This window comes from Dipteris shenzhenensis, chromosome 10, assembly GCF_047967505.1.
Source record: "Dipteris shenzhenensis isolate YYH24624 ecotype China chromosome 10, Dip_SZ_1.0, whole genome shotgun sequence".
Taxonomy (NCBI): Eukaryota; Viridiplantae; Streptophyta; class Polypodiopsida; order Gleicheniales; family Dipteridaceae; genus Dipteris; species Dipteris shenzhenensis.
The window spans coordinates 20,174,526-20,201,882 of record NC_141605.1 but is presented as its reverse complement, the minus strand read 5'-3'; the positions used below and the strand labels follow the sequence as shown (position 1 = coordinate 20,201,882).

The following is a 27,357-nucleotide window of genomic DNA, read 5'->3' as shown; positions in this document are numbered from 1 at the left end:
AAGACGACAAAAAAAAATAGCAAACACAACTGAAACTCCAGGATGTGAACACGTGCTACACCCAAAGCGGACTTAGGGTTGATAGCAAAGAAAAGACAGGGCCCACCTCATCCTTAGTCCTCGCTTCTACTCCTACTTCAGCCCCAACTTCAGATTCAGTTTCAATTTCAGCCCCCGCTACATCCTCACCTTCAGCTTCAGCTTTAGCCTCAGTTTCAGCTCTGTAGCCTCTACATCCCCAGCTACAGTTACTGCCAACGACATAACCATACCCATGACATCAACTGCTTCCCTCTCTGCCTGGGATAGGGGGATTGTCATAGATTTCATCCCTCCCTTCCTCTCCCATTATACACTTCTCTCACCACCTATGACACCTACTTCGGAGGTGTCATACACTGCTCTGCATCGTGACATAGTCTTTTACATAGAGACACCCAGAGCGCCCACTACCAATAGTCAACGGATACACATGGGAGTTCAATATGTCTGCATGCGAAGAGTTGCCCAGAGAAAAGAACGCCCAACAAGACTTGACATTAAACAACCTGTCGTCAAAGAGAAACTTTGAAATTCCAAAGCTACCGTAGTCTCTTCTACTACCACACGATCCATTTATTAGAGCTGATTTACCTTATCTGAAACCCAAGGTGGGTGCAATACAACTTTATACAAGAAAGGCACTGTAATGTGGGACAGCTTCAAGAGATAGGCTGATGACCCTAGTGAACGAAGAGTCCAATCTTGAAGCCTATCCTCAAGCTCGAGTGGTGACACCGATAGAAAAGGCTGAAGCATTCGAGTAATATTTTGCCATAGAGGACGATAATGCATCCCCAAATCATAGTGTCTGGCAACCAAAGGCAAAGATATACGGATACCATCATCATGAATAACATTAGTCCACTGAATAGATCCCTTTGAAACTAGAAAGTATGAACGTCTGGGTTCCTACAAAGCTAGAGGAGGATAAAAAATTCTCGATCAATGTATGCTTTTAGCTCTTAAGGAATTTCCCTATGATGAGTCACGACCATGCCATTCTAAATGTGAGAGGATATGCTTCCAATCCATTAATATTTTAGAGACCAAAGGACAACCTTTGATTCTGCCATTAATACTACAAAAAAGGAAGTCCCACTGAGTGGGCTGCCAGTGACCAAAAGTAGGGGTGGTGATCTGTAAAAGCAAGTAGCACATCATGGCAATATAGTGCGATTGCAAGCAATCAAACAAGGATTGCTGCAAAGAGTGTCGAAAAAAAGAAAACTTGGAGAAAGCTGGATTACCAAAGACTTTATGATTACGATCCTTCCATAGAGTCCATAGTGCCCAGTAGCGAACCCAAAGAAAAACCATATCAAACTCTTGTCGAGGCGGGTGTATCCCAAAAAGCCAGAAGAACTTCTCAAAAGTAGCGCGAGGAAAACGAGCTCGAAAACGCTGCCCTAGGAAGTTTAAGAAATCACTGGAATGAGGACAATGCCAGAAGATGTGAGATATAGTCTCCACACCCACTTTTTTTATAGTGAAAGCTTTGATTGATTATATTACAAGAATAGTCACCTCAGAAAAGAGGCACTAGAAAATACATCAACTGAAGATCTTAGTATAAGCCAAATATACATCCTGATCTATCTGGCGAGTCTACAAGCAATCAAAGAAAGATTGCGGTAGAGAACGCTTAAAGAAAGCAAACAAAGCAAAATTGGGATCACTAAAAACTTTACAATTGCGGTCTGTCCATAAGTCAAAACTGCCCAATAGCGATCCCAAACAAAGAAAAGAGGAGACTCCGGTAGCTGTGGATGAAAACCAAAGAGCCAGAAAAATTTCCTAAAGAGAACAGTCAGGAATCTCACTCGTAACCTTTGTCGAAGAGAATCCAGAAATTGCCGAGAAGACGGGCAATGCCAGAATAAATGAGGCAGTCTCCACACACACACAGCATACATATGTCCACATAAAATCATCACAAGCTTTAAAAATCCGTCTTGAAATAGAAGATACCTATAATTGTTTACTGTTACACTAGATAAATACTTTGGTGTTTGAAATTCTTTGCACACGTGCAAATATCCAAGGTTGGTATCTTGTTACATCCATTTCCTCCCTGCTGCGCACTGTCTTGCTTCTAGCTTTAAGCAGCCATACTTGGAAGTTTTTCACCACCTAAATAAAGACAATTCTAATGTGAGAATGTGGATGCAATTTATATTTTCCTCCTATATGACTTCAGCAGAGCAATCCTGAAAGGAAAACCACTCTGCAGCATTTTTCATTTCTCGATTCAATTGCATTCATTCAATTGGCCCCAACCGAGGAGATTGACAGCACTCAGGAGACATACTTTTAATGTTTCAAGCATGGTCTTAGATTCTCCATTGCACAATCTTTGCTCATCATAAATTTTGTTAACTGTTGAATCCTGATGTGCTTTTGATGAAAACAAGTTGGACATAGAACATTTACATGCATGTAGAGAATAAACATATCAACTGTTAACTGTTACATTCAACCTGACAAATTGTGGAGCTTCCAAAAAAATGATACAATTGATCTTGATTCATACTCTACAAAACCATAGACTGAACATCAAAAACCATGTGATTGCAAGGTACAAGATACAGACGTAAGTCAGGCCTCTCTGCTGAATAGGTGATACACACACTGTACAAAACCATAGACTGAACATTGAAAATCCCAAGAACCATGTGATTGAAGGCACGAGATACAGACATAATCAGAACGCCTCTGCTTGAAGTTAGTATGAGAGCTCCATTTCACACTAATCACGACATTGAATTCTGTGTACCAAACCCACTAGGATTGTCACCAAATTCAGTGCACACAATACAATTACTCTCAGTGTTCCCCTAAAGATTTAACGACAAGGCATGGCTGCTGTTTCTTCAACTCACTTAGCCAGGTAGCCCAGTTCTTGTCACACTCCAAGGTCTTAGAATTCCCAATCACCACAAGACCACATTTTGCTCGTGTCAGTGCCACATTCATTCGGCGAGGGTCGACAACAAATCCAAGCTGGCCACTTCTGTTGGAACGGACAGTGCTGAAGACTATAACCTACGAATAGAAATCAACAATAACACCAATCAGCCTTTTGGTAATAAATCCATTCAGCACTGACAAAGCTAGACCAAAATTCACAGTGGCATCCAATGGCAGAATAAATCACTAGCTCCTTAAAACAAAGGCAAACCTCCTTCTCTCGCCCTTGAAAACCATCCACGGTTTTCACTTCAAGACCAGAAAATCTTTCATGTCTGTCATTATGACCAAAGTGTATCATGTCTTGCAGTAATCTCACCTGTTCCAGAAATAGGAGATCAATGACGTATCATGGAAATGGGATGAGCCTAAATTGAAGCAGGGCTGGAATGAAGTTGAAAACTGAGTTATGTGATTAATTTCCAGTTTCCATTAAAAGAATGCTTTCATTAATCATGTAAAACTGAAGAATCGCATCCTTTGCTGCCCAAAAATATAGAGGATTCCCAATTATCAAAGTGGATGCTACATTCACATGTATGACTTGTATCTAATCTACCTCCCCTGGACTCTGGAGGGAAAGCAAATATAATTTATGTCATTGTTACAGAAGGTATATCTCTATTTACCATGAATACGTCTAGTGTTACAAAAGGACTCCGCAGAAACAATTCACCACGACATAAATTCCGGTCAAAAGCCAATTCCAATAATGCTAGGGGCAGGAAACGAATTGTCCATGTGGCTCAAATTGCCTCCATTATAATTTATGAAACTATGTATGAGTTGTCAGGGAATCCCTTAAGGCCATATGTGGTGAGAAAGAGATGGGGGTTCCTTCTTCTTGCCTCAGAACGGTCAGACGTTTCAGTGCCAATATTGTTGGTTCAAAAAACATCTTGTGAGATCTTCCAGCCTTCTTGTTTGGCCTTGTATGCAAGTATGAAATCACATTCCTTTAGATACATGATGAATTCTCCCAAACCTCAGATTGGAGAACTATTGAGTATGGATCAATCAATTGTTCAGAAAATCTACAATCTGCTGATCCATTTCATCTCAAGGTGAAGCATTCATTGAGGAGATCTACATTAATGTGTAGGTCCAAGTTCAAGTTCAATAGGAATGATCCTCTAGCTGAGTGATGGGCATAGAAAGGTAGACACACCGGTAAAATGCCTATTCATTGGCAAAAGGCTGCTTTCCATCCTTAGTGTAGATATATACAAATTGCACAGTTTCATAAGGCTCTCTCTCCTTGAGGGGGCTAACAACTTGATGGAAGGATATCTCTATCTTCTTAATGAAGACCTGTCTCCCGTGAAGAAAACCATATTAGAACTGATTTGATGAGAAAATTTGCAACCATGGCTCACCAAAATATCATTTCCACCTCGAGTGTAGGATCCACTGAAAAATCCCTCACATAATCGATGCTTTTAAATCTTGACAAGAAATCATTTTAAAATTGTAGTCCTCTCATGGAAGTCCCTCCCCCTCATGCCCTCTAAATTTTTGGGAAGGGTAAAGCCTGCCATAAGTTGAGGATTGCATGCATTATCTTAACTTAATAATCATGAATAATATTGTCATTTACAACTTCCTTCCAGAAGGACGACAATCATCTTTTCATTATGGGCCAATTTTGTGGCGCTTGAAACAATGTTCCATAAATTCTTGGCAACCAAAACATGCCCCATCATGTATGCCCACATGGGGTGATTTGTGCCATCAAGCTTGTCCTCAGCCCCAAGCATTCTAAACAAATCAGCCTTGCTGCCAGTCATGGTGCTGAAATTCAAGGTAAATGCACCAATTGGCAAGGAAAATGAGAGAAGGGCAACCTCTCAAAATCAAAAGGCAAGACGCTGCTCAAGCTTCAAAACTTGTCACTGCAAAAGACTCTGCTCTCAAGGTGTACCTGTTGCCAAAATTCCCCAAAAGGCAAGACGAGGCCTTCCAAGGCAACACAAGGCCTTTCCAAAAAATGCAGATGAAGCAAATCAAGGGCTGTTTTGCAGAAATTGAAAAGAACCAATGCAACAAAGGCTTACGCAATAATGTAGCCCAAAAATACGGCAAGGAAAAGGCTCCATGTGAGCTGAGGGATTCACCCTTGAGGGAGAGGTGAAAAAGACAGCAAATGGCAATGAGAAATGCCAAGAGAGGGCTGGAAATGAGATTTACAGCAAGAGAAAGTGTTCCCACGGGGAGGAAAGCACTTCGAAATGAGAGGAGGGTGATCCAATGGAGGAGAAATCACAGCCTAAGGCAAGGGAAATCCAAATGAAGAGGAATGGGCTCAAGGAGGAACCTCCGGATTGCAAAAGCAAGCTCCAAACCCTAATTTTTGTGATTGTAGGCACGTAGAAATGCAGCAACAGGTCCCAAAGCTGAAAGTTGGCTGAAGTAGAGCTTGAGGACGCAGTCACGCTTCACAAGGCAGCTTTGAAATCCACACGTGTGTCAAATCGGCTGCTGCAAGCTTGAAAATAGCTCCGAAATCACCTCGTACAGCTCCGTACAACTTGAACCATGAAATAAATGCACCGTACAGCTGTACGGCTCACACGTGTGGAGATGAACCCAATAAATGAGCCGTACACAGCTGTAGCAGGCTGGAACCAATCGAAAATACTGAGGAATGCTCAATTTCGTCAAGGCTGTCCTCTAAATGCTTTGCTTTTTGCCATTGCTACTCATCCACTCTTGACGTATATGGATGATTTGGTTTTCCACCAGCATTTGCATGATATTGATTTTATTGGAGGTGCTCCTTTTGTCAGTTAGACCTATGCAAATGACACTCTGCATCTTATGTACCCCCTTGACTTGTTTGGTCTTGCAACTGGGTTGGAAGAGAATTTTGAAAAGTCCAAGCTCTTGCCTCTGCATTAGTGTGATTAGCATCGCATTTTAAGGCCTAGACTCGTGTTGCCCTCTGATCAAATTGTGCGCCATCCCATTGATTGGCATATTTCTTTGCCTCAACAAAGGCTTTGGGTGCTACAAAAGCTTTTTCATAAGATAGGTTATTGGAAGCTGTCTACATGGCCATTGCATGTTTATCTTTGGATAGTGCAGGCTATTATCATGGCCTATGTGCAGTTTTCATTTGCCACTATGGCTTAGCTTATATAAGGTTTTGCTGCCTTCGCCTTGGATTTTGAATCAGGCCAATCAGATCTGGTCCAGGAATAGTAATATGCTAAGTGGTAGTGCAAAAGATTGCACCAACTTTGGAGTTGCAAACTTCCTCTTTGGCAACAAGTATTTTTATGGTGCGTGATGCTTGGAGTTATTCCATGTGGACAACTCCTAGCACGAATACATATTGCTCCTACTATTTGCCCATAGATGCAGGGCTCCACAGGATTCCTTGCTTCATCTTGTCTGGCAGTGCCTTGTCACTTGTGATTTTCTCCTTTTCCTACAGCAGCTTCTCCGAGGTTGATTTTCTAATGCTTGTTTTGGAAAGCAGTTCTGGCTTTTCAAGATACATCCACAGAGGCCGGGATTGGATTTCTTCTTCACTTGGGTTAGATATTGGGGACTCTTGACTCTATGGAAAGACCGAAATCATACAGTTTTTGGGCATTCTACCTTTTCCAAGATTCACTATCTCCAGATGTCACTCAGGCAATCTCTTTATGATTGTCTATGAGTTCGGTAGATAAATTCCACTTTACTTGTCATATATTGAAATTTTTTGATGCTGTAATTGCAGGTTCCCTTGTTGGGAATTGCGTCTTGTAGTATAAATTTCCATAGATTTCACCCCCCCAAAAACAAATGTGTGTGTGTTTTATTTTGTACTTACAAATAGGCCACATCAAGGGTGAGGATTGAGACCCTTGATCTAAGGCTGCTGTAAAATTTCTAGTCCTCTTGTACAATGTACACTTGGGCAATCAAACAAGGGAACTTGCCTCTTGTAATATACATTTCCATATATTTCACCCCCCCCAAAAAAACAGTGTGTGTGTGTCACTTTGTACTTGCAAATAGGCCACATCAAGGGTGATATTGAAACCCTTGATAAAAGGCTGCTGTAAGATTTGTAGTCCTCTTGTACAATGCACACTTGGGCACTCGTTTGTCAAGCAAATGATTATTATAGGCTTAGAAATGTAACTCCTTTGATTATTTTCATGAATGGTTTCCCCGAGGATGATCCATTTATTTTTTGTGTGTACTGGAAAGCAATGAGTGATGAGGCATCCTTAGGTCACACCTCCTGTTGTCAAAGCATCTTGAGCACATGCCATGCATGGCACATAGATTCCTGAAAACAACCTTGTAACCATATCTCTATGTGTTTAATGATCATGATATTTTGCAAAGATCCTTAAATGAGTAAGGCCCTTATACTCAAAAATTTCCAAGAGGATCGGACATCACTTCTATGATGAGATATGCCATTTCCTCAATTTTGACCATACCAAAACTTGTGCATCAGTATGTGCCAAAATAGTGTTAGAATTATTTATACTTCCTAAGGCAGTGGCCAATATTCTGTAATAGCACTTTTTCCTTATTAAGGTTTTCAATCCCAAACCTCAGTTAGAGGTTGAGGTTGTGCGTGAGTTTTTTTTTTTGCAAAGAAAGGAACCTTCTATTAATGCTTGAAAGACTTCATACAAAACAGCAGCCCTGAAGGTGTTGAGTATGGAAATACAGCTCCTCCTCAGCCCCCTCTGAACAGCCTAACACTCACCCCCAGTGACCCTCTGACCAGCCTCAGACTTTGGCATCAGTTCAGCCCTCTGGGAAGGTGTTCACGCAGTGCATTAGACGGGGAGTTGGGACAGCGAACGGAGTAAGGTTTGGGGTCTGTTTCAGCAGCTCTTTTCAGTTATCTTTTACAGTTTTACACAGCTCACTCTCAGCTCTATACTTCAGTCATCTCTCAGCTCTCTTTTAGGATCTATTACTCCTAGATTTCACTCTCTCTAGATGATATCCTGCCAGATGGCGACCATGGTAGCCGAGGGTGGAACTGGATGCTCACCCATCACGAGACTGCAGTGAGCCACCCAAATGTTCCACGCAGTGATACTGGCTACCACCTCCCAAACGTTGTCCTCCGGAGGAGAAAGGGGAGCTAGGCTATCAGGAGGGACTGCCTCATGGAGCGCTATCCTCTGAATGCTTTGACCCTATATCCGGTAGGCTGGGGAGATGTCATCAATCTGGAACGCGTGTCCTCCCTTAGTCAACCAGGCCACCATCCCCTAGGTGTAGTCCCTCTGAAGACTCTGTATACGGGTCATGATCCTGAGGGCTCCCATCCAGATCCTCGTTGCTCTGCGACAGCTCCAAAGGCAATGCAGGATTGTCTCCAGGAAACCACCAGAGCAACAATGGTACTGCTCTTCCACTCGCATCTGCTCCAACCACGGTTCGATGGGCAAGCCTCCGTGGATAGGAAGCCAGAAGAAGTAGGATATCTTCCTCGGCCGCAAACTGGACCATAACCGTGTCTAAAACCTAGAACAGACATCCCGGGGCACTCTCCGGGTCACCCAATGCCGCTCCCTCGAGGGGGTCCACGTCGAAGAGTCCATCTGAAGCCTCTTGCCAATCCGTGTGGTGTAAGAAAAGAAGGGCATCTCGTCCATCTTCTCGGCAAGGCCACCCCTGGAGGGCCAGAACCACTCTCTCAGATTGCATTTGACCTCCCTCAAGGGTCTACCCTCCCACAACCAGAGGCGCCATTTGGGGGCATCCTGCTCCTCTGAGACACTGGGAGGGTCAATGTGCCACTCCTTCCCCAAACGTCCCACCACTCCGATCATCTGCCAGTGGATCCCATCAGGACTCCCATCCATCTCAGGGTCTCTCTCAGTGAGCGGATGAAGTAGGCCTCCAGGTCCTACACGAAAGAAGCCGGAGTGCGTGCTGCCTCGCTGCATCATCATCCTCAAGGGGACACCAGTCCGAGAAAACTGACCCAACCAAATGTTGTCCCTACAAACGCGAAGTCCCTCCCACCAGGACTCAGGCAATCTCCGGATCTCTCATCCGTTGCCCTGCCCCTCTCTCAGGCAATCTCCAGATCTCTCTCATCCGTTGGCTAGGTCAATCTCTCTCATCTGTTGCCTTGCCCCTCGCAGATGCGCTACGATGCCAAGCCTCGCCTCTACCTCCATGGGTAATCTGCTCCATCTGCCAAAAAGACCCGACTGTCCCACTGTCCCACTGTGCCCAACCAATGTGCGTCACTGTCCGAGCATACGCCCCTCCTGATCTCAGATCACTGGGTGCCACATAAGGAGCTGACGCTCAAACTCCTCTCTACATCTGGACGAAGCACGAATGAGACCCCCTACTAGGCTCTACTAGACCCTGTGAAGGCTCCTCATCAAGGGGGAACCCTTCCCTGTAAGGGGGGCCTCTGAGAAGATCCACCTGTGTGAAGGTTGCCAATGTCCTCCGGTGCGTGGGGTGCTCCAGATAAGCCGTTGCTGTAAGAGGAGCTTCCAAGGCTCTGCACTTGGGGTGAGGCCACGAACAACCAACTTGCCCAAGAGGGCTCTACTCTACATCTCCAGATCTATGATACCCAAGCCTCCTAGTGCCTGCGGCATGATCACCGTCTGCCAAGCGACTCGGGCTCTAGTATTCCGCGTGCCGTCCGATCCTGCCCAAAGGAAGTTCCGAACCAACCGTCGGAGCTGCCCAATGCATCTGCTGTGAAAGCACCAGCAGGAGGCGATATACGAGACCGTGGCAAGAAGGACCTGGTTTGCCACTAAGGCACGACCTACTAGGGACAGCTTGGCCGAGCTCTAGTAGAGAAGCTTGTGTCGAACACTCTCAAGGACCGGGGCAATCTGCTGCTTTGCTGTAATGTCAATACCAACCTGGCATCTGAGGTATCTCGCTGTCTAGCCCCGCAGTATCCATCGGAAGCCAAAGTCACTCCCCCACTCACAAATCTCCTATGTCTCCTCATAGCCCGTGAAGAAACCTATAGACTTTGTCAAGTTGATCCACGCACTGAGGCCTCACAGTAGATAGCCAGGGCTCCCCTGACTCTCTCCAAACTCGCTATGGTGCCCTCAACATACAAGGCCGTGTCATCTGCAAACTCTGAGTCAGGTAGTTAATCCTCCTATCTGATTGGGAGCTTCAACCCCATGAGGCCCACCACCTGTGATCTCAAGTAGTAGCCCAAAGCCTCCTCCACGAATAAGAATAGGAAGGGAGAGAGTGGGCAGCCCTGGCAGACCGAGCGAGAAAGAGGAAAGGCCTCGCCCGTGTGTCCTCCGATAAGCATCTGGCTAGAGCTCCTTGCATAAAGCACAAAAACTCCTCTGACCCATCTGTCTGAGAAACCCAATCTCCGCATAGTGCCCTCCAAGAAGGACCACTCCACCCTGTCGTAGGCCTTCTCAAAATCCAAGAGAAGGACGGCCAACGGATGTGACTCCTCCCTGGACCAATCCATTGCCTCCCAGAATGTGAAGATTTTATCCAAGATGCTGCGCTCTTGGACGAACCCTGTCTGTGTGTTGTGGATGATGCCAGTAACATGGGGCTGTAACTGCAAGCTCAAGACCTTGGCGAGGAACTTGTATGCAGTATCAAGCAGAATCGGTCTCCACTTCCGGATGTCTAACCTATCTCCCCCTTTTGGGATCAAACAAATCCACCCCCTGCTCAAGGACTAAGGGAGAGAGCTCGTGTCAAAAATCTCTTGGCATGCTGGTCGGAAAGGGGTGGAGATAATCTCCCAAAAGTTCCGAAAGAAGGCCGGAGTCAAGCCATCCTCGCAAGGATACTTCTGGATCGGGAGAGCGTTGAGGGCTTCCCAGAGCTCCTCATCCGTGAAAGGCTCCTCTAGCCTGCTATATAAATCCTGCGAGACTACTGTCGGAACGTGATCCCAAACTACCTCTCCGACCACAATACCAGTTGGAGTCATCCTCTCCGTCTGAAAGAGCTGGCTGTAAAAACTTGGGGTCGGGTCTAATATCTCCGACGGGTCAGTGTGCATGATGCCCTACGGATCCCGAAGACGCTGCAGCTGTGTGCCTGCCGATCGGGGCCCATTGGTCAGGAAAAACTGCTTCATCATCCTCTCCCCCTACTGTACCCACCGGGCCCTGAAAGAGTGATAGGAGAACTCAGCCCGCCGAATCTCCGTGTCCTGAAGCTCAAGGCGACCACTCTCAAAACTGTCACTAAGCCACTGAGATCTTGGGTCCTGCTCCCTGAGCCGCTCTATGGAGGCGAGGTCTCTCCTCAAAGCCCTCTCACGCTTCTGAAGAGTCCTCCTTTGCCTAAGGGCGTGAGCCTGTAACTCCTTACTGCTCCTCTGGATCACCTCGGCCACCCACGAAGCCCAACCCCTCCCACGGTGTCATCTCTAACTGCTCCCAAACCCCTGCCATGACCTATTGGATCTCCTCGTCCTGCAGGAGGTCCTTTGGAATGCGGACCTCCTTCTGGGAAAGACCTCGACAGGGCTGATCTAAGTGAAGTACTACTGGAGAGTGGTCTGACATCATGGTACCTACCGGATTCCCAGTAGAGCTGCCTCTGTGCAGCGCCCACTCCCCAACGTAGAAACGGTCTAGTCTCTCAAGCAGTCCATCGTGGCTCCTCTGTCCGAAAGAGAAGAGGAGGCTGCCAGGTACCCTACTGAGATCTGGCTCTCGCCATGGGTCTCTGCCACTGATAATGAAAATGAACTGCTCCCAGGTGCTACGCTCTGTTGCTGGCATCTCAGAGAAGGAGGCGCCGCCCTGCTTGTCTTCTCCCATCTCCAGGTTGTTGAAGTCCCATCCAACACATCCGGAAGACACTATGACAGCCTCCTCCCAAAGGCTGGGCGATGCTGTCTGCATGCTGAGGCATACACGTTCAGGATCCCAATCCTGGACTCTCCCATCCTCACTCCCATCCAAATTGCCCGTTGGGATAAGCTCGCCCTGATCGTAGACCTCTGCAGCCAAAGTCTGTGAGACCGAGATGCAAATTCCTCCGCTCCGTCCTCCTATAGGGGACCACTCCTCCAGACCTCTCCCTGGGAGAAAGTGGTGTCACCATTTGATGTCTGCTGCTGAGAACATATGCTCCTGAATTAAAAGGATGTCCACTGTCCGCCCTACCACTGCTCTCTGCAACTCCTGCCAGAGTATCAAGTACTGCAGTTGACTACGAGCACAGTCGTGGAGCCCGTGCACGTTCCAACTAACTGTGGTCCAACTCATGAGGATGGGGGTGCACAGAACAAGGCTCTCCTGTGAGTGGGTGCCTGTTCCAGAAAGACTGTCTCATGTAACTTTGCCAAGGGTTTGGAGAACGAATAGTCAGTGTCTGTGCGACGACGTACTAGGGTGGATACCGGCTCAATGCCGATCTTCCATGCCCACTTCATCATGAAGGAGACTTCCACCCCGAACAGCTCCGCACACTTCTGGAGGGGCCAATACCATGATCCACCTTTGCCTCAAGCGGCAATCTAATAACTCCCAACGCCAAACCACACGTCGGCTCCTCTCGCGTGAAGCTCAGCTGAAAATTCACCTCCGTACCATGGACGTACCAAAGATCCAGTCCCCATGCTCCCATCCACTCGTCCATCATGCGTGAAATCTGATCTCCCATAATAGCATCAAACATCTTTGGGGCCCACTTCTCCAACCCTGTGGAGGCAAACTGGAAACTCCAAATGGGGTGTGTCTGAGAGCTCACTGCGCTGATCAAACCCCCCTTCCGTGGCTGCAAGACCATAAGCGTTACCTCTAGCGGTAAAGGATAGGAGTCTGAGAACTCCAGGTAATTCCAGGGTCCCAACCTCCAAAACTCCCACAGTAAGGGGTGCCCAGGCTGTAGGTGGGGAGCTGTTGACCTGGACGCAGAGCCCCATCCCTCTGGCTCCCTCCCCGAATGGGCTTGATGCTGCGATGAGGGAGCAGAAGGGGATGTCGTCTTACCCTTGCCTGCTGGCAGGGGTGTCGAAGCAGGAGAGGGGAGGGAGGCTCAGGAACCTGCTACAGAGGTGGAGAGGGGGGCGGTGGGGATGGTAGGAGGTGGGGGGGCGGAGGGAAGGGGGCGGGTGGTGAGAGTGAGCATAGCAGGAGGGACGAGGGGGGGAGGGAACCCCGGGGGGAAGGGGAGTGGAGGGGAAGGGGGGGAGGGATTTGGAGGGGGAGGGGTGGGAATAGGGGCGATCACACGCTACCCCTGCTGATCAGGCTCGCCGGGGCTCTGGATCCACTCCCCCTCAGCCGCATTCTGGCTAACGTCTGCCATCGCCTTATCGGGAACTCTCACGTTCTCTCGCTTCCATTTCCACAATTTGGTATCAAAACAGGTTCCCCCTCGCTCCCACACCTCTACCTGCGCCTCCCACACCGTCCAACTTCAATTCAATCACGAAGAACTTCACTTTTGTGGCAAAGAACTTGTCCAAAATATTCGATTTTACTGGCAGCCACCTCTTGTAGGGTCCTCATGGTTGGGCACCACTTCTAGAGAAGTTCTAGTGCTGTTCTAGACTTGGGTGACCAAATTTAAGGGTTTTTTGCAGATTTCGACCTGATTTGGACCAGCCACTGCCTCCTCCTACAAGTCCAAGGTGCCCGACTATTTTTTAGCACTTTGGGAGCTCCTTCCAGGCTGGGCGACCTCATTTTGGACCCATTTTCAACAAAAACGGCCAGCTGAACCTTTTTTTTGTGGGATTTGTTGCTGTTTTTCGAATGCAGCACTCATTCCTAGGCTGGACGCCTATTTCTTGAGGGCACACGTTTTTTGAGGTGTTTTTCAGGACTGTTTTGAAGCTTTTCCATAACTCTCAGGACTGTTTTGGGGCTTTTGGAGATATCTCCTTGCTATTTTGAACCTATCTCAGGCAGTATTGTGTAAGGGCAGCCCATGCCACGCATTTTTAGATGCATTTTCAGCCCATTCAGTTGGGGACTTGCAACAAAGATAAAAATCTGTCATTTATCGCTTGCTAAGGTGCATGCTCGAAGGAAAGCACATGTAGTTTGTGAGATCATTTTCAATTCATCTTGGAGCTCTTTTTGGAGCCATTTTGCAGCCCATTTGCTTGGGTTCTAGTTTGGCAAACTTTCAGTTTTATTACTGCTTGCATTGTGAGTTCTTTTCCCTCTCAATTGCTTGCATTTGTTGGCCCTTGTGCCACTAGGGTTTGCCTTTGCAGGTACAATCAAGCATTCATTTGGGTTTATGCCTTGTTGAGCCACTGGTTTTTTAGGGGAATCTGATATTTCAGCACATATGCCAGCACAATATCATTCTGGTATATTTGAGGGGCATCCTCAAGCCTAGTACAGGCTTAAGCAGTGATGTTACTTGACTAGGTTGTTCACAGCACGTGAACTTTGTTGATATCTCTTTGCCTCTACTTATTTACTCAAATAGCGCATCAAAATCCAAATGATGTCTTTCAATTGCTTGCCAGGAGGATTGCCCACCGTTGCTATCCTGCTACTCCGTTGCCGGCGCGGTGAACCCACCCCCACGCCCGTGGCCATATTCGTATCCCTCCGATCGTCGCTATTTTATTCTGCCGCCCATCACTCTTGTTATCACACCGATCGTCGCTGTTTTTTATCACGCCGCTCATCACGATACGCTTATTCCGCCGATCGTCGCCATTTTGATCCCCACGCCCGTTGCAATATTTATACCACCGATTCCCTATCCCGCCCCTCACTGTCTTAACCGTATCCCTACGCCCATAGGATGCCACTTGCATCTGATCCCGCCGACCACGTGGCAAGATCTATCCCACTGACCCTCGCGATACATCTATCCCGTCGCCTGTGGTCATTCTTACTCCGTCACCGTCGCTTACGCTGCCGCCCGCCCCTATACCAGTATCTCGCCGCCCGGTGTGATACCCGATCCCTCCGACCGTCGCTATAGAGCTATCCCGCCGACCGTCGCGATACCTCTATGATGCCCTCCGTTGTTACTTCTGATGAGCCCCTGGATCACTTGCTGACAACTCAGTCATCTTTGTCTATGCCCAATGATGCCTCAGCTTCTGTGATTTAGGTTGATATAGATCACTCTTCTGGGGCTATACTTTCTATTGATGCTGCTTCCCTTTGACCGACTATACCTATTGATTCTGTGATGGACTCAGATGTGGCTTCTCTGAAGACAATTTCCCATGATGACTCGGTTGTACTTGCCTCCTCTTCATCTCGGGAATCTCAGGGTCATTTGACTGTTATGGACACTTCTGCAAATGGTTCTTCTTTGCCTGGCACTCATCACCCAGTCCTGGAAGTACCTACTACTCCTCCCACCTCTTCCACTCTTGTGCTCGAGCAGTTAGATCCTATCGTGAAACAAGTTTTTGATCCTCTGATTCAGAAGTTCACGGGTATTTGGAGTGACACGGTTCACACTTTGATAGCCATATGGGCTAGCATGCAGGGCCCTTCACGGGCAGCCTCTTCTAGGAGGACTGTATTTCTTCGAGTTTGGAGGGGTTCTCCCTTTTTCTCGGAGGTTGCTACCGGATTGAGATGGCACTATCAGCCCCAATCCTTTCTTTTTGGCTCTTGAGCTTTTCATGCATTGCATGGTGTATCCCGTATTCCCGTATGGAGCTTGCTCTAATGGTTTTCTTTAATACTTAATAGAAGTCTCTTTTTTGCAAAAGATTACCTGCTTATGTGAAAAAATCACATAAGGGACCCAAAAGGCTCTTTTTTTATGACGGTTCTATTATTCCACTACAGGTTTTCTTGAGTAGCATGAAGGGTGTAACATTCGGGGACTTGACGTTTCGGCCAGCTCCCCTCTCTTCTTAGTTCCTACATGGTTTCTGGTTTTTAGTACCTGTCCTTCAGACAGGCACTTATGACACTTGTACATTTTTTGTGGGTTTTCACCTCCTTCTGATATTTCCCACTTGTTAATTTTTTTTAAAAGTGTGTGTCAGTGTGAGGCTCATTTTTCAAGAGACTGTGCCTCATTTATTCCGGCATTGCCCGTCTTCTCGGCAGTTTCTGGATTCTCTTCGACAGAGGCTACGAGCGAAATTCCCGACTGTTCTTCTCTTCGGGAAATTTTTCTGGCTCTTTGGTTTTCAACCACAGCGACCGGAGTTTCATCTTTTCTTTGTTTGGATTCGCTATTGGGCACTTTGGACTTTATGGACAGACGGCAATTGTAAAGTCTTTAGTGATCCCAATTTTTCTTTGTTTGCTTTCTTTAAGCGTTCTCTTCAGTAATCTTTCTTTGATTGCTTGCAGACTCGCCAAATAGATCAGGATGTATATTTGGCTTATACTGAGATCTTCGGTTGATGTATTTTCTAGCCCCTCTTTTTTTTTTTTTGTCAAAAAGAGACGTCTATTAAGTATTAAAGAAAACCGTTAGAGCAAGCTCCATACAGGATACACCATACAATGCATGAAAAGCTCAAGAGCCAAAAAGAAAGGATTGGGGCTGATAGTGCCATCTCAATCCGGTAGAAACCTCCGAGAAAAAGGGAGAACCCCTCCAAACTCGTAGGAATACAGTCCTAGAAGAGGCTGCCCATGAAGGGCCTTGCATGCTAGCCCAAATGGCTATCAAAGTGTGAACTGTGTCAGTTCAAATACCCGTGAACACCTATGATGGGTGTATCTGGGTGCCATTCAAGGCCTTTGTACATCTAGCTGTCCAAATGTGCCAAGAGGAGATGCTAGCCAAAATCTCCCAAGAGGTGTCCACTGAAGCATGAGAAGCTCTGAAACGAGTAAGTGGTACATCCTGAAGGGAGCAGGGCTCTATCACCTACCGGCGGACTGAGAGTGCCCAAGAAAAAGGCTCACCCTCATAAAACACCTAGGGCCCAGTAAGGAATAACCATGCAACCAAGCCCCAAGTCATGAAGAAAGGGGAAGTATGAAAAATGCTTAGTATCCGAGCAACCACTTTCCAAACAGTCCTCGCCTAACTGCAGTCCCAAAGGCAATGTCGCACTGACTCCTCTGCAGAATGACAGCGAGGGCAAGTGGGATCAGCCCCAAATCGTGATCTCCACGCACTGGTTCACTGCAATCCCTCCATGAATAGAAAGCCAAAAGAAAAGAGTAATCTTTCTATTCCTGAGGGATTTCCAGAGCCTCCTCTAGAAATTCCTACGCAAATCTACGGTGATGAAGAAGCTGTCCCAATGGGGGGCTCTGGAGGGAATCCACCCCTACTGCTCAACTGAAATCTCTTGCATTACCAACCGTGAAACGAAAGAAGGGAATCCCCCTCTCTCGGTGCCCATGATCTATCCACTCCCACTCTCCTGGGTCCCACTGCAAGCACCTGATAGGTGAACCTCCATATAACCACAATCTCCAGGATCTTAGGGCCAAGAGCAGAGGGTCAAGGTCTAAGTACCACTGCAAGCCCGCTCCATGGTCCACAAAACCAGCAATCCTGACAAGCTGAAAGGCAACCTCTAGTAGGATATCATCCGTAGATCTAGAGAGTATACCTCCATCCCCAACGTCAAAGACCAGTGCATCTTCCTCGAGACCTCGAAGAGCGATTACCTATAGAGGAACTGCTATCCTCGTAAAAGCTCCCATCCAAGTGGTGGAAGTAATAGGCATCTCAACTATCCATTCCACGGGGATGGCTGTATCTATCTATTGAATCCTGCGTGCTACCCCTCTGAGGTGACTCACTGACTGTAGATTCTGATCCTCAGGTAGCCTGATAAATGTCTTCCAAGTGCCTACTGTGTAGGCGGGGACTCTCTCCCATCTAGACCACTGCATGTAATGGGAAGTGCCCAGTGGTCTGTCATGCTCATCAAGTATACTATCATTCCAAATGATCGGCTGCCTATCAATCTCTTCAAGGGTAGAGGGCGGAACTCTCCGAAGAGTGTTCCTCAAGCTCCCCCAAGCTTTCAAGATGGCAGTCATGAGAGGAGAGGCAGAACATCTGAGAGGGACGGAAGTAAAAATCCAGCGAGGTCTGTTCACCCAATCATCTCCCAAGGTAGGTGTGCAAGCCTGAATGCATCCAAAAAGAAATCCTTCCAAGGTTCCTGCGCAGGCATGAGTCCCCTCACCACCACCTTACAAAGCAATGACCTGCACTGCAAGTCCGAGTCAATAATATTAAGGCCCCCTTCACATGTAGGGAGAATAATGGTCTCCCCGGCCACCCTCGCTGCAACATCTACCGTGCCATCAAGTCCACTCCATAAAAAATTCATGACTAGTCTAATGAGCTAAGTGATGCAATCCCTAGACCGGCACCAGCAAGAACACACAAACCAGGCAGTGGCCAAAAGAACCTGGTTCACTACCACAACTCTAGATGCAAGGTTGAATTTGGCTGAGCTCCAAAAAATTAGCCTTTTCCTTATACTCTCCAGTACTGGGGGAAACTGATGTGCTGGACAGATGCCCAATCCTACCTAGCATCCCAAATATCTGACAGGAACACCCCTCTGAATCTAGGAAAACCCAATGTCAACTCCCCAACCTGGAGTGTCCTCATTCCCTGATCCAAAAGCCAAAGGATTTATGCCAGTTAACGTGTGCTCCTGCAACTGAGCAAAAGATATCCAAGGTTGTCCGGAAAGAATCAAGTGACTGCGAAGAGGCCTCAATAAAAATAGCAGTGTCATCAGCCAACTCACAGTCAAGAAGCTCCTACTCTTGTCTCAAGGGCAATCTCAGCCCATAAAGATCAGCCTGAGATCTAAGGAAGATACTCGTAGCTTCTGCCACAAAAAGAAAGAGGAAGGGGGCTAAAGGGCATCCCTGACGAACTGACCTGGAAATCTGAAACCTCTGACCCCTTACCCCTCCGATCAAAACCTGGCTATGGGCTGATCTGTAAAGGGAGGCCACCGCTCTAATCCATGCATCTGAAAATCCAAATCGTAGAAGAGTGCCCTCAAGAAAACCCCAATCTACTCTGTTGTAGGCTTTCTCAAAGTCCAAGAGTAGGATAGCCAGCCTCTGCCTGCTCTGCATAGCCCACTATGTGGCTTCCCAAAAGGAAAAGATGTTATCAAATATGCTCTTGCCATGCACAAAACCTGTTTGAGTATCATGGATGAGGTCTGGAAGAAGGGGCTGCAATCGGATGCTGATCGCCTTGGCAAGAATTTTGTATAGAGTGCCTAAAAGAGTGATGGGTCTTCAATGGGATACAAAATTCCTATTGCCACCTTTCGGGATAAGGTGTATGAGTCCCTCGATCAGTGAGTCAGGCATCTCACCAAAGTCCCAAATGCCATGCACGGCTGAAGTAATATGATCACCTATCATATCCCAAAAGGCTGTAAAAAAAAATGGAGTAAGACCATCGGAACCAGGGCACTTGCCCTTACGAAGGGCGGAGAGAGCAGTCTTGAACTCTGTGTTGGTAAAGCATGCATCAAGTGAGCATATCATCTCTGGTGTGACCAACACAAGTAAACTCTACCAAACTACATCTCTAGGCCTGTGTTTCAGGATCTACAGAAAGAAGGGAGGCATAAAAATATGTCGCTAAGTGCATGACGGTATCCGGATGAGATTGCAAAACGCCGTCAGAGTGAATAAGCTGCCTGACACTCTCTCTACTATGTCTAGGACCAAGTGTAGAGAAAAAGTCTTTATTGACTCTCCCTCCCATCTGTATCCAAAAGGACTCCCGTGCATGAAAGGCATACTCTGCTCTCTAATCAAGCAATGTCTACAAGTGAGCCCTTGCTGCAGCAAGGCGCTCCTATATCCAAGCAACTGATGGTCGTCTCTGCTCCTCCCTCTGCAAGGCTGCCAACTGCCCACAGATACCAATCTCCCACCTGAGTACCTCACCTCGCCGAGCACTAGCGACAGAGTCATAAAAGTCACTGATACTAGCCAGTGCTGTGGCCACATGTGAAGGATCGGCCACCCCCCCTGCAAATGAGAAACCCAGATCTCCAAGACTGCCTTTGTGAGAGTCTCATCTGTGTATAAGGCATCAGGGATCCTGATACTGTGAGACCGTACTCTCAGATGGGGCTCTGAGATAGACAAAACTACCGGAAAATGGTCGGAGGTGGAAACACCAGATGCAATGCAAACTGTCTCCCCTCTATCAAGAGCCCAGTCATCCAAATAGAATCTATCAATCCGAGCATGGATAGGCATCTGCACCCTACGGATCGACCACAAAAACAAAAGTAACTGAGACTGAATATGAAATGCATCATCTGACCAAACATCTCTGCCACTGAACCTGAACAAGAAGGTATCCCAAGCTGCTCTCTCAAGGGAATAAATACCACCTTCTCTACCCCCTTGCTTATCGGATGGTGCCTCAACCATGTTGAAGTCACCTCCAATAATCCACGAATCTGGAATGTCAGCGCACGAGAGCAACTCTTTTTAAAAAAGAACACGGTCCCCTTTGTTGTTCGGAGCGTAGAGGTTTAGGAAACCAACCTTACGTCCGTCAATCAAAAGTAAAATCCACTGGGCCTTGGAGCGGGTGATGGTATCGTGTCCAATGACCAGAGGGAGAATAGAATCTGAAACTGATATGCATGTACCTCCTCTGGTTCCCAAGGTAGGAAGCCAAAAAGTTCGGCTTGAAAACAACTTACTTGACTTGGAGCAATCTCTGGCATCCAGTTTGTGTTTATGAAGAAAAAGAACGTCTAAGGAACCACATGACACACCTGGATGAAGCTGATTCCTGATTAGCTGTCTGCGACGGCGATGAGGAATGCTGCCCAATCCCTATATATTCCAACTGGCTATCCTCATCGCCGGGAGGAAGCGGGTTGGAATACCTTACCCGACCTAGTGGCGGAAAAAGAACCCTCCACCGGAGCTGACCTCCTGCCATACACACAAGGTCCAAGGGGAGGAAAGTCCACAGGTGAGAGAGAGAAAGATCTCTCAATAGGGATGCCGATAACTGGCTCTCCGAAAGTGGAAGGTACAAAATCATCATCTGGAAGGTCAGAGAGGTCCTCAAGAGCAGAAAAGGAGTTCTGCTGAGCCAGTCCTGGGGAGGGGGTCTGAAGGATTCCTACCGAAGCAAGGAGAGAATGTAAGACCCCCTTTCCTCTATCCACGAAAGGAGGCACCTGTACTAGCTTGATCAAGAAGTGCAGCAGACGAGGTAACCTGGGCTGTTGAGGGAGGTACAGCCTAATCCTGGGGTGGAGGGGGATGCCTCCGAAGCAGGGGATGCCTAACCTACCATGGGCCAGAGGAGGTGCGGGGTGCAAGAGGGACTCGAGCAACCCTAGGAGGAGGGGAGCTCGCGTCTGAGGCGGTGCCTGTCGAGCAGTAGGTCCTGCTCCTGCTCTCTTTCATAAGCTAGTACGAGCCGGTTGCTTTCTGGGCCTCTTTTTCTTATTTGGGCAATCTTTGGCGAAGTGCCTCGAGGATCTGCAAATCCTGCACTGGTCCTGCCGACCTGCAACCTCAAATCTCTGGCCGAAGAATGACCCATCGGGTCGCTATAGCATGATGTGGTCATCTGAAATATTAGGGTCTTGGACAATGACCCTAACCCTGGGTACCCCATCCATCCTGACCACCTTAGCAGTCGAAGAGGGCTCGCTAGGAAGAGGGGGGATCTCTATTACCACACCAAACCTCTCGCCAATAGCTGAAAGAAGCCGGTGATAAACTGAGGGGAGACCAGGGAACCTGATGAAAACAAAAACTCCCTGCTTGTCCTCTTCAATTGGGTCAGAGCCGAGTTGAAAGGGAAACAAAAAAATCCTCCTGTAGCCTAGAAATAGAAACCCAACCTCTAGCAAGTCTCTCATGACGTCCGGGGAATCTAGGCACACCAGAAAGAAACCTCGTCCCAACAAACGAACATCCTTAAGGTGGGGGGCGAGCTCTTGGGGAAGTGCCGCAAACATCCAATCTCTAGCCTGTGATCTGGAGGGGTGTGAACCAAAGATGCGTGCGAAGAGAGTCGTGGAACACTCATGCTCCAAGTCCTTTTGCAACTGCTGCAGCTCGTCTTTTGCAAATGTGACGGTTCTCACGGCTGGTGTGTGCGGTAACGGATTGACTGAATGGGTGCCCATTTGTAAATCGAGGTGGGGAAGGCCGACCCAAACACAAAAAAGAAACTCCGTCCGCTTTCCTGATGCCCGAGAGACTCCCAAAAAACGGGGGTACACCTGAAGGGAGAGGGTGAAGGAAGGAGGGAGAGAGGAGAGAGAGCAAGTCAGAAGAAGAAGGGGGTAGGTTGAAGGAGGAGGGAGGTTGAAGAAGGGGGGAACTGGAAGGGGGGAGAGGGAGGACAGCAACGGAGGACAGCAAGGGATTATATTACAAGAATAGTCACCTCAAAAAAGAGGCGCTTTCCCTTCTCTCCCTAGCGCCTCTTGTTGTAGGTGACTATTCTTGTAATATAATCAATCAAAGCTTTCACTAAAAAAAAGAGTGTGTGTGACGCAAACTGTATCTCATATCTTTTGGAATTGCTCGGAGACATAGAATTTCCCGGGTATTCTTCGGACAGATTGAGATTGAGATTCTCTCAGGCTGTTTTTGGAAAGTAATTTTGGTTGTTTGGGATCTATACCAAACGGCCAGATTTTGTTTTGTTCTTTACCTGGGTCGCTACTGGGCACTCTGGACTCTCTGGAAAGCTAGAAATCACAAAGTCTTTCGTGATCCAGTATTTTATACTTTTGTCTTTTTCCGTCGTTCTTTGCAACAATCGCTCTTCGATTGTTTGCAAACTCACTGCATAGATCAGGATGTATATTTTGTCCTACATGAACATCTTTGCTTGATGTACTATTTCCGCTTACCAATTTTTTCCTGGGCTAGTTATATTGTAATATAAAGCAATCAAAGATTTCACCCCCAAAAAAAAAAAAGTGTGTGAGGCAAACTATTACCGGTATGCTTCAGCATTTTCAGCCCATTCCGCCTTTAGGGCTTGAGGTCCATCTCCAAGACTGGACTCTTTCTTCTTCAAGGTCATCTTCTCACCCTTTGGGGCTATCACATATTACTGTCTATTGTTTATACAAGGTACTTTTGCCTCCACCATGGGTTTCATCACAAGGCAAATCAGCTTTGGCAGATGAATCACACTACCAAGTGGTGGAGGAAGAGATTGAGATAGATTTGGATTTCAAAAATTCCAATCCGACAACAAGTCTTTTTGTGGCGAGTTTTACTGGGAGTTCTTCCATCTAGGCAACTTTTAGCACGCACGAACATTGCTTCGGCTGTTTGTCGCAAATGATTGGCTCCACCGGAGTCTGTGCCTCATCTTCTTTGGCACTGCTCCCATACTCGTGATTTTTTGGGATTCCTTGGGCAGCGTTTGAGAACCAGATTTCCGAATGCTACTTTTGGAAAATCTTTCTGGCTTTTTGGGATTCACCCACCTAGATAGGACCTAGATTATTTTTCAGTTGAGTTCGCTTTTGGGTACTCTGGACTCTATGGAAGGACAAAAATCATAGTCTTTGGTGATCCAATCTTTTCACTTTTCTCTTTTTTTAGGCACTCTTTGCAGCAATCCTTTTATGATTGTCTGCAAACTCAGTATATAGACTATGACGTACACTTGTCATATATTGAGATCTTCTTTTGATGTATTTGGGCACTTTCCCTTTTTTTGGGATAGTGACTCTATAATATATCACAAAAGAAATTTCACCCCCCCCCCCCAAAAAAAAGTGTGTGTGTGTGTGTGTGATGGAAGGACAGAAATCATAGAGTTTTTGGTGATCCAATTTTTTTAATTTACACTGTTTTCAGGGACTCTTTTTATGATCGCTTGCAAACACAGTCTATAGATTATGATGTATACTTGCCATATATTGAGATGTTTTCTTGATGTATTTGGGCACATCCTACTTTGGGATCGTGACTCTGTAATATAATGCACAAACATTTTCACCCAAAAAAAAGAGAGTGTGTGTGTGTGTGCCTCTTCTCTGGTTAAAAATAAGTCAAACAAGCCTGCTACTGCAGCCCAGGATAAGGGAAAAGCTCTGGTTGTTTCAAATGGAAATGCCTCTTCTTTGATGCCTTCTACTTCTCAATCAAAAGTAAAGGAAAAGTCTTTGCGGGAAGCTTGGCATAGTCCAAGAAAAATTGTGACGGAACGGAGACCTCTCCCTCCTCCTAGATGGAATGGTTCATCTTCAAATGGTCATTCTCAAGAAAATTCAGGAATTGGAATGACATGGGCGACTGTGACAGCAAGGCGCACCCTCTTCCCTGAAGAGGAAATTACGGGTCTTTTGTCTTCTCCATAGACACTTGTATCTTCTCAGGGTCCGGGGACGGAACCTGAGATTGAAATGCAGACTTGATACTTTTGTTCTCAGCTGTACATATTCTGTAAATATGTTGTCACATATAAAATGTTTGACTCTCAATGTACAGGGGTTATGTGATCCCAGGAAATGGAAACTTGTCTAGGACTATCTCAATCAATTACAGCCTGACATAGTGGCATTGCAAGAGCATAACCAGCATATGTATGCTCGTCATTATGGGCATTTTGCTGGGTATGACATATTCTATGCAGGGGAGCATTCTTTTTCAGGTGTAGTTTTTCTAGTGAAACATGAGTTTCAGCCAGTTGTTGCGCTCAATGACAATCAAGGCAGATGGCTGATCATACAGTGTCTCATTCAGGGAGAAAATTTTCAATTTGCTTCGGTTTATGCACCTCAATCTTCTCGCAGTAGAGGTTTAATTTGGTCTGATATGCAAGGCTACCCCTGGAGACAACATGCCTTTATTTGTGGGGATTTTAATAATGCTCCTCAACAGGGTGATAATACTTCTGGCCAAACTCATATGTTGGCTTCTGAGCGTCATCATTGGTCGAATCTTTTACTTCAGCTCAGTCTTGTTGACCTTTGGAAAGAATCACAGCCAATGTTGCCAGGCTATACTTTTCAGCATAATGCTCAGTCTTCTTATCGTGATCGTCTAGATCATTGGTACAAGGTTGCTCCTCAGCACTATGATTGTCTCACTACTAAATTATGGGTGGATCATGCTTTTATGCATTGTGATCATGCCCCTTTGTGGTTGAGGATCTCTCTTCATGACATGCCTGATGATCGGCTTACACAAAGAAGACTACTCATTGTCAATAATAGTTATTTGGAGCACTATGCATACAAGGCCATGGTGTATGAGGCTGTCCACCCTTTGTCACAACAGTCTCGCTTTGGCATTGATTAAGCTTGGGAAGCTTTCATTGCTAGAATGCAAGCAGTTATTCGCAACTACGACAAAACTTACATGAAGACTTTGAGAGAAACTGTTGCTTATGATAAACACACATGTCAATGCTTGACTGAGATGAGTCATATTAGAAATCTTTAGGTGGAAGAAAACCAGATTTTATGCCAGGCTAAATATTGTTTGCAATACAATGACAATAGAAAAATCTCTAAATGGGAGACAAGGGCAAGACAGAGGGCTTTTTTGGATAAAGGATGTTCATCCAAAGTCACTCTCAAAGTATTTGCAGAGTTCTTCTCTCTGATGGTGTTTGGACTTCTTCTCGAGCACAGCTTGCCACAGCTTGAGTTCATCATTTTGCTGCTCTTTTTGGTAAAGCGGATCCTCCTTCACAGGAGGTTATTTCAGCAAGGCAGCAATTATTACAGCATGTCACTCCCATTGTCTCACCCACACAGGCCTTGGATTTGGAAGCTCCTTTCACTGAAAGAGAGTTAAGTGATGCTATTAAATCATGTGGTAGATGGAAATCTCCTGTCGGCTGAGATGGTCTCACAGTTAAATTCTTACTAGCATATTGGGATCTCCTCAAATCTCCTTTGCTGCAAATGATAAATAGTGATTGGCTGAATACATGCCTGATTCTTGGAAGAAAGGGCTTGTTAAACTTCTGCCCAAGAAGCAAATCTGTGAATCATTGGCTAATTGGAGGCCTATCACTTTGATGCCCGTTATTTATAAGATCATCACCAAAATGGTGGTTGATCGTATCAAAGAATATTTGCATTAGGGCCTTCATCCGACACAGTATGGTATCATACCTCGTAGGCACATAATTGACAATATTGCAAATGCCTATATTGGGATAGAGTATGCCAAGTGGCGAGGAGGACCTGGTTAACTACCAGTGCTCTACTTGCGAGAGAGAGTTTAGCTGAGCTGAGAGCATCCACTGATCACAGGTTTTTTCTCATCCATTGGCTTTACAAGAGCCCAGACGCTTGTATTTTCTTTACAAGAGCCCAGATGCTCGTATTTTCTTAATTCAAAAGGAATTTTCTCTATAACAAATGTCATTCATGATGACAGCACTCTTTTATCCTTCCCTTGGCTGCTGGAAAATTATGTTTAGGAATTCATTAATGTCATGTATGGTAGATCATTACTCGGATGCTTCAGCCATTTCAGCCAGTACCCCCTTTGGAAGTTCAAGACAGGCTTCAGGATTGGACTCTTCTTCCAGTACACTCCTCCATTCGTCCTTTGCAGCTGTCTCATATAACAGTCTCATCTTTATATAAAGTTATGTTGTCTCCACGCATTGGACAGGGCTAATCAAATTTGGTGTTTGAATCGTCTGGTCAAATGGTGGAGAAAAAGATTGAAATAGATTTGGCAGTGCAAGGTCCCTCTACGACGACAAGTTTTTCTATGGCGTGTTTTGTTGGGGGTTGTTCCATCTGGACAGCTTTTATCATGTAGACGTATTGTTTCAGCTATTTGTCATGATGTTGAGCTCCAAGGGAATCTGTATCTCATATTTGTTGGTACTGCCCCGAGACACAAAGCTTCTTGGGCATCCTTCGACAGAGATTTCCTCAGGCTTCTTTTGGCAAGCTTTTTGGGCTGTTTGGAATCTATCCTCGACAACCAAATTTTAAGTTGTTCTTTACCTAGGTTCGCTACTGGGCACTCTAGACTGTCTGAAAAGATACAAATCACACAGTCTTTCATGATCCATCTTTTTGTACTTCTGTTTTCTTCCGTCGTTCTTTGTAGCAATCGCTCTTCGATTGTCTACAAAGTCGCTACATAGATCATGATGTATATTTGTCCTACACGGAGATTTTATCTTGATGTAATCTTTTGGCTTACCAGTTTTTCTCGGATAGCTATCTTGTAATATAAAGACTTCAAAGTTTTCACTTTAAAAAAAAACAAAAAGTGTGTGTGTGTGTGTGGCATGAAAAGCTTGCGTCGCTTCCAGTACATCGGTTATGTTCGCCAAAATTGCATGGGGAGTTGAATACTCTCAACAGTCATGTGCACATTCTGGATCATAAAGGAAAAATTATGCTACAATTTCTACATGGTGATCACCCTTAGGCTGCAATGATGCGCTATCAATTTCTTCAACTAACTACTCTTGCATTTGGCTATTGGCAAC

General features: G+C 46.2%; 1 protein-coding gene across 1 annotated transcript in view; it reads right to left on the bottom strand.

The window, feature by feature from the left end:
* Positions 1 to 2,672: 2,672 nt before the first annotated feature.
* The window catches only part of LOC147897529 (uncharacterized), a 133,890-nt gene continuing 109,205 nt past the window's right edge, over positions 2,673 to 27,357 (bottom strand). The window contains exons 11-12 of the mRNA XM_087380040.1: positions 3,221 to 3,328; positions 2,673 to 3,084 (exon numbers count right to left, since the gene is read on the bottom strand). Coding sequence (XP_087236166.1) covers positions 2,866 to 3,084; positions 3,221 to 3,328 — 327 coding nt within the window. The 3' untranslated portion in view covers positions 2,673 to 2,865. The remainder of the gene's footprint in view (positions 3,085 to 3,220; positions 3,329 to 27,357) is intronic.